The 8,173-nt window shown below is 48.8% G+C and overlaps 1 protein-coding gene across 1 annotated transcript in view; it reads right to left on the bottom strand.

The window, feature by feature from the left end:
* Window positions 1-820, bottom strand: part of DNAJC7 (DnaJ (Hsp40) homolog, subfamily C, member 7) — a 9,537-nt gene extending 8,717 nt beyond the window's left edge. Inside the window, exons 1-3 of the mRNA XM_009994146.1 lie at window positions 739-820; window positions 141-265; window positions 2-49 (exon numbers count right to left, since the gene is read on the bottom strand). Of these exons, the coding sequence (XP_009992448.1) occupies window positions 2-49; window positions 141-215 (123 nt within the window). The 5' untranslated portion in view covers window positions 216-265; window positions 739-820. The remainder of the gene's footprint in view (window position 1; window positions 50-140; window positions 266-738) is intronic.
* Between the last annotated feature and the right edge of the window lie 7,353 nt (window positions 821-8,173).

Below are 8,173 nucleotides of genomic sequence, written 5' to 3'. Positions count from 1 at the left end.
CCATGGCATTCCCTAGCGAAAGATGGCACTTCCCTTCCCGTAGATGGCCCTGAGAAGACAGCAAAAAGGGAGCTGCAAGAGCTGCAAGAGGGGGAGACCAGCGTACTAAGACATGAACAAGGATAAAGTTCTGCACATACCCTTACAAAGCTATCATCCAATCTGACAGACTGCTGAGCATCTCCCAGTGCCTCTCGGAATCTCCCCAGCATCATGAGCGTGGCAGCTCTGTTACCATAATAACTGGCATTATTAGGACAGGTATCTGGAGATGTTAGAGCACTCACTGTTAGTGCAATGCAAGCAGCTAGACAACTTGTAGAACAGATTAAAAAGCCATGGTTGGATGAAAAACTCACATTCCTTCCCAATTCATAATATCACTTGAGAGGCTGAGGATGACGCATGATGGTAAAGCGGTTCTTTTGAACAGCAAGTGATAAAACTATTGCCCCCCACACAGGGATAAACTCATACAGAACAGAAGTTTCTGGTGTTCAGCCTGGCAGCACTGCTAGCCCTGCACTGGAGGGAACATTGGACTGGTTTCATGGTAAGAATATCTTGACTGACCTGCCTCCTCAGTCTGGGGAAATTTCACCAGGAAACAGAAGCAGACAAAGTTTTCATCCAGTATGTGCTGTTAGAACCACTGCTGGTGTATTTTACATCAAGAACCAGCTCTGATTTTTAGACACGGTATTCAGCACATATTATATCATTACCAACTGTGCTCACCTATGGCTTTCGTGTAGTAGTTGTAGGCTTCATTGTAATCTTTCTTGGCATAGTATGCGTTGCCTTGTTCCTTGAACGACTCCGCTTCCCTGCAAAGAAGGAAGACACCACATTTTAAGAGGAATTGAGCAACAGAACAGATTCCGACCACAACTGAGCATTTGATCTCCAAGCAATCCCAGTATTACTCTTCAGTGCCTGCAGCTGCTTGCTGAGAGGTGTCCTCTGCACACAGTATCTGTGGGAAAGCAGCGTACCTCCTGTCCTGCTGGCTCCCAGGTACTCCATCACCTTGACAGGGCCATGAAAAGGGATACTTAGGGATATGACCTGGAATGCAACACCTAAAGCCAACTTTGAGCACCCTGCCTCCAGTTGCAGAGGATGATGGCGTCCAGCAAAACTCAGGCAGTTCCACCTGGTTCCTCAGACTAGCCCACTCCTGGAGTACTGCATGACCAGCAGTCACCCAAGTCAAGGGACAGAGAGCTGCCTGTCTTTCAGAACTAGTCCCACATACTTAAGAAACAGGGCCAAGAACAATTTCTACACTCAAAAGACAGCTAAATCGAGAAGAAATAAGGGTGTAAGCCTCAAGCAGAAGCTTGGCACTGCCTTGGCAACAGGTCCAGAAATAGTCCTCACACTCAAGAGCAAGCATTTGCAGAGACAGCTTAGGCCATTTAAAAACACACAACATATGGTTTAAAGCAGCATGTCTTAAACTCTTGAAAGCAAAGTTTCCTCTGAAGGAAATTAAACCCTTCTTGCTCTTCTCTCATCTTCACCATCTTAGATAAGCAGCCTGAGACGGAATCTGTACTATGGTGTTGAAGTTGTATCTCTGCTTCACTGAATTAAGTTTAGTGATTCAATTAATTTGCTTTCCCTCCCAGACTGTTTAACATGTAAGAACTATGAGGCCACTCAAAAGAAGCATCACCCCACTCTAGGATACAGCAGTCAAGCCTTGCATTATGCCTCTGGGACCTCACTGCTGTAGCCAGAGCAACAGACACTGCTTGTCCACTCTCCAAGGCACTTGCACAACCAGGACTCTGGCCTCAGACAAAGACAAATTCTATCCATCAGAACAAAGACTGGCTCAGACTCCATCCTTCACATCCCACCAGGGACATGGCCAGCATATCTACGAGCCCCCGTGAGTCTCCAACAACCAGGACTCTCTTGCTGGAGCAGCCTGGGCTACTGACATGCCCTGTGTTTCACTGAGCCACCAAATCCAAGACCTGAGGGCACACAGCAGACTTGGTGAGAATCACCCACCACTGAGCATTTTTATTTTGGAAGTACCCAGAGATCAGATCCTTATGTGAGACACACATTATCTGCTGAAGCTGCCAGCCAGGACAGATGGAGCTGCAGCCTGAGTCCTGGCCGAGGGGCTCTCAGGGCACCTCTGGGCAAAGGCAGGAGCCAAGGGAGAGACCCAGCAGTGAACGGGAGCAATGTCCAGCGAGCCTACCAGAGATACAACAAAGGCAATTGTGTTGAAACGAGTTCACATGTTTTTAACCTCGCTGGGGCCTGCCATTGGCCATCCCCACACAACCGCCTCATGCACAGGGTTGTTTTCACTGACCCCTCACAGCTTTGCCAGCTGGTGAAACAAAGGACACAGGGCACTGCCAGGCCAGGCCTGCAGGCTCGGGCTCCTCACTTTCAGTTTCCACTTTTGCTGTCAGTCCCACAGCACCCGCTGGACCCTGCTGGGACTGCTGCAGGAGAGGGAAACAGCTCCCAAGCACACCCTGCACTGACTGGAAGTGAGGTGAATTAGGAACAGGGTGGCCCAGCAGTGGGTTAGAGCACATCCCTTGCCTCGGGAGGGCCTGGTCACAGCTCCAGGTTCAGCTCCTCCAGCTGCACCTGCTCCCATCCTAGAAAATGGTGAACCCTTAATCATAAATGGCAAAGACAATCACAGATCTTAATTAATTTCCTTCCCTCAGAAGCTGGCTGTTGCATAGTCTGAAGTAAAGGGTGAACAGTATTATTGGCAGAACTCCTTGAAGCCACCACCGTAACCTGCTCAGCACACCAGTCCCTGATTCACAAGACTTTTAGCAATTTTACCTGTCATGTTATGAGGAAGCATCAATAGATACAGATATAGGGCTGGGAGCCAGAGCATCCCATCTGCCAACAAACTGCTGGGGAGGGTGGGAAAAGGGGGATATATGACAAAACCAACTATCACAAAGCACCTGTATTCTGAAAATACACATAAACTCAATAATTACTGTTTGCTACTCTTTTTTATTAGTCTAGTTGCTTTTTTAGCATTTACTTTAACACAGGTTGATCTATCAGCAAGTCACAGCAGCTCAGAATACACTAGCAGAAGGGAAGTGCTCAGGTATTCCTATTGCTCACATGGCTTAGAACGAAATAATGAGAAAAGATCATGAAAGAAAAAGCAAATTGCCTCTAAAGCACGAAGGCAGAGACAGTTGCTGGAAACACAAGGCTTGTGGTCTGAGAGCCTAGACAAGGACAGAGCATCTCTCCCCAGTTGTGCTCCACTGACATAGAAAGCACATAGAGAAAACAGTTCTTGTTTACCATGGTCTCTGGCTATAACAAGAAAAAATGCAGATCTCCTGATATCACTGGTAATTGTTTCAATCCCAACAGATGCTGCAGCCTGAATGAGATCATTCTGCAACTCGCACTGATGTAGGCTGCATTCCCCACTTGCTACTTTTGAAACTGAAGAAGAATCGTGCTTTGCTAATAATACAATCCAGGCTGAATGGAATCCTTTGTGAGGGGAGGCTGGTGTCTTCTCAGAGCCTCTCCATGCTGGACACAGAAGACAGGGAAGAATTGCACCAAGGACCTCAGGAAGAAGGTTGTCTTTCATTGCTTGTGTGCGCCACAGGCTCAAAAGGAGGAGACAGTTGGGAATAACTCTCTCCCTGTGAGCTAGGAAATTTATTTTATCTGTTATAACATTTGTCAGGACCCCTAATTTTCAAGTTCTGCCACCAAGACAAGCAGCAGCAACATGTCCTGATGCTCCCTCACTCTCCCAGGCTCAGAGGGCGCAGCTCTCGCTGCCTGCCTGGTGGAAGAAGGAACCAGGACAAGGCTCCTTCTATTCCCTGTGCCCTGCTGAGAGCTCAGCCCCTGCTTACTCCCAGAACAGAGCTATGAGAAGCAGCCACCCTGCACACACTGACACAATCCCACATTTGCCTAACAACTTCTGCCTCCTCCTCAAGAGCTTCCACACGCTGCCCCCGCTCGAGCGCCGATCGTGGCTTCCACCCCTCCCACTCCAGCTCCTAAGGAGACATTGCAGACCTGCCTCACCATGCACCTCATTTTCTAAGTTGTCAGAAACTTGTGGGCATCTGGTAGGTCCAGGGGTGCCGGCACAGGCCCCATGCACACAGGTACAGGCGCTCAAACCCCAGCCACAGAAATTCAGCATTTAAGCAGGTGGCAGATTTGCTCTCTCAGCCCTCACTCCCACTTCATTTCCTGCCTCCATTATGAAACAGTGTCAAAAAAACCAAAAATGTAGGATTTAAGGAAGGCTCTAAAATCCTGTCCTGGCCAAGCAGTCTTCTTTGCGATGCTCTGACAAAGGGAACACATCTGCCTTTCCTAAACTATTCTTGCAGAGGCTTTTTCTTTAATAGGATATGGTGTCTTTATTCAGCATTTTTTTTTTGGGTGGAAATCCAGTCCAGATTCTCAGCTGTCAGATGTTACTCAGCTGCTTGGATAAAATAAGTTTGGTGATCTCAGTACAGTTTACAGCAGGCAGATGTCTACAGCTTAAAATTAGCTGTCATATTTGCCACTGGACATGCTATACTCTCCCCTCCCATCTTACAGGAGCCAGGAGAAGAGCCATACACCGCATGGGCCAGAGCTACACAGGGTACATTCTTTGTATGCTCTGGAGACCCTTCCTCCAGGTCAGGTTTTACACTTGACCAAGGATTTACGGTGAAGGGAATATCTGTCCGTCTGTCTCCCACCAGCAGTGCTTGTGTTTTCTGTCTCTGCTGCACGGAGGAAGCTGCAGCTGCAAAAGCAGTTCCCCAGAAACAAAACTGAAAATCAAATCTAACAGCCTGTGATCTCCTCCTGCAGCCAGGCAGCCCAGAGCAGCAGAGCCCCGGCCCAGCAGGGAGCAGAGCAGCACATCAGCACCCCCCGCTGAACGCGCCGGGGTTTGCTGCCGGGGGCCATGGGAAACTCATGTCATGCCCCAAAACCCAGGGAAAGCTGGAGTCTGTACAAGCAAATATGTGCACGGATAGTCTAAAGCCTATGCAATCGAAAACATGAAAGCAAAGGTCTGCCTCAAGTCTCTGACAACAGCCACATGACTGACATTTAATCCAGTGGGCACACAAAACAATCAAACACTGGAACAGCCTCCCAAGGGAAGTGGCAGATTCCCCAGGATTGGGTGGTTTTAAATCTCAGCTTGACAGGGTATTGAGCCACCTCATACAAACTACAGTAGTACCTTAAAAGATTGGACCAGATGACCCCTGAGGTCCCTTCCAACCTGGCATTCCAAGATGTGATGATTCAAAACCCCAGCTATCCTCGACACATGCCCCAGAACATTCCCTGCTGAGGAGGAGCCCAACCTAGAGGGACTCACCCAGTGCAGAACAGCAGTGAAACACCCTTGCTTATCATCAACACCTGACAACCTCCAGGCAACATCTGCCCAACTAACTAGTGACCCAAAGTCAGACAAGGACTGAAACCTTCTTGACTTCTGCACAATTCAGCTCGTGTGGCAGATCTCACGCTCATCACTCAGGTGAACTGTTACTTCCTGCTGTTTTTTTTTGCATTTTGTTTCATAATCATATTTTCCAAATTATGAGACATTTCTTTTTTAGGGGCTTCCACATCCTCCAGTGCTGAAGAATGAGGAGAAAGATCCAGCCTTGAGCATGCACATCAGACAGGATCTGGAGCTGCCAGGAAGATGACAAGGAAATTCTCCCTGGCAGAACTCCAGTGATCCCAAGCTCATGGATCAGCTGGGCCCAGGGAAAAGAATGTACCCATAGGTTAGAAACCTTTAAAATTAATTAAAAAAAAAAAAAAAAGTGACTTCTTGGGGGTGAACCAGTCCCTGATTGCCCCACAACAACTCAAGCCCTGCTCACCAGCTGCTCCCCAGCAGAGGAGCTGGCACAAACAGCACCACTACTCAGCAGATAAAATTAATACAATTACATCAACACTTTTCCATAAGGACCAACACAATTTATGCAGCAGCAGACAATAATTATCCTGTGACCACACTCTATTCCTGTCCCCTAAACAACCTGTGAGTGAGCTGTTGGGCATGTTTTCAGCTGTTTCAGTGCATTAGTTACAATCCTTCTGAAGCACAGATCTCCACTTCCGCTAATCTCCCAATTTTTACTAAGCTGCAGAGAACAGAACCACCTGTTTAGACAAAGGTGAGTCCTTAAGCACAGAATCTGTGCCTTGTCATATTTTATTTCCTAAACAGAAGAGCAAAACATGGAAAGCCTTGATGCTGACTTATAGCAATGATTCAGAAAAGATTTTCAGTTATTTTTGCTGTTTTTTATAGAAGCTGGCACAGACACACAACAAAGGCTGTACCAGCTCAGACTCAGGTGTCTGTGCATGCCCACGAACACAGAGTATCTGCACAGCCCTTACACAGTGGAAAATGTTTTACAAACATTAGACACCTAATTGAGCAACTAATACAGTGACTATCATCCCAATTTACATTAAATAAATTCAACCACAGAAGTTAAGCAACATCTTCAAGCCAGGAAGGGCCAAAATAGAGAAGAGATTAATACACAGACCCCAGGAAAACATGCCCTGGCTGGCAGAAAGGCAGGAGTGTGCATGGCCTGCACCTTCTGAGCAGCAGGAAGAATAACTGGAAGTAGAAACAAGCATCTCCTACCCACACATTTCTCTTTTAGCAAGATAAAGGAGTAATATCCCAACAACTACAAAAAAGGAAACACTGCACCTCCAAAAGCACTTCATGGTGACAGCTCAGGAACTCTGGCACTGGCCTTATGGCACAAAGAAAAGCCCAGAAGCACGAGGCTGCCTCTGCTCCTCCCGGAGGAGCCTTCCCCGCAGAGCAGGGCAACAGCCCAACGTTGCCCACCAGTGCTTCCATTTCTGCACCTTCTCAGCCTTTCCCAAGATCACCCCATCCATGACTAGTCTCCTGCACCCACCACTTCTGCAATGGAGCTTGGGAAGGAGGAAGGAAGGGTCATGTCAGAGGTCAGGCTCAGAAGGTGGTTGTGCCCTCATTTTTACATTTCAAAGACCACATTTAATTAGCCTGGGGGAGGGAATGACTTACCCACAAACAGGGCTTTCCCAACTTTACAGGCCATGCAACTTGGAGGTATTTATGGACAACATCCAGGTGCCTCTTCAGCAACATCTAATTTAACTCCTTAGAATGACATCACCAGGAAGGCAGCTCCTTCCCAGCTGGCTCCTTAAGCCTTCAATTTCTGACAGTAAACAAGCAGCATAAACCACCTCAGGCCATCAATATTACTTTGAAAACACTGTTCCTCGGAGGCTACTTTCCGTTTTGCTTCCCTTTAAATTTCACCCACTGAATTTTCTAGAGCAACTGCCTCACCTTCTCCAGAAATAGCCCTCTCCTCCCCAGCCCCCAGGAGATCCCCAGCTGCTGCTCCCACACCTGGGACCTCCCTGCCCGCAGACTGTGGCGCTGCTGCTGGGAACCAGCTCCCTTGCTCTTGAGAAGGGAGCCGAAGGAAAGGCTGGGGCTGCCACCACCCCTGCCTCAGGTGACACGTCCTGCTCCCCTAGCAAGGTGCACCAGGACACTTTAGAAATAAACCCCTTACTGGAACCTGAAGCTCTTTAATTACGATAACATTTCGGAGCAGGATTCAGCCCAAGGATTCACCTGCAACTGACATTTTCCCCATTGCCCACAGCAAAGCAGGACGGAGTATGAACTGCTGTGTGTGGATTTCAAATGGTACCAGGGAAGGAACCGGGTGGGATGAAGAAGCACAGAGCACTCAGATCTAGGAGTCTGAGGCTTCCCCTTCTACACCACGGTTCAGTTCTTCCCTCCTCATCCTCACGATGAAGGTCTCTCCAGGCACCAGCAGAGCCTGAGACGGAATGAATGTTATTTCTATTTCTAGGACACTGGAACTCCAGCTGCCTGAAGACGGGCCGGCTCCGCTGCAGGCTTTGCGTTCTAACCCTGGTGCATAGAGAGGCCGTGAGAGCTCACACGGGACGCGGTGCCCGGACAGCCCGAAACGAAGCGTCCCCGGGCAGCGAGCACAGCCCGGCGGGGCCCGGGCCGGGGCCGGGCTCGCAGAACGGCCTTTGCCCCCGGGGCCGCCCCGGGCCCGGGCCCGCC

Source organism: Chaetura pelagica, unplaced genomic scaffold (assembly GCF_000747805.2).
Source record: "Chaetura pelagica isolate M959 unplaced genomic scaffold, ChaPel_1.0 scaffold963, whole genome shotgun sequence".
NCBI lineage: Eukaryota > Metazoa > Chordata > Aves > Apodiformes > Apodidae > Chaetura > Chaetura pelagica.
The sequence above is the reverse complement of the archived record's forward strand: the minus strand, read 5'-3'. Positions and strand labels throughout refer to the sequence as shown.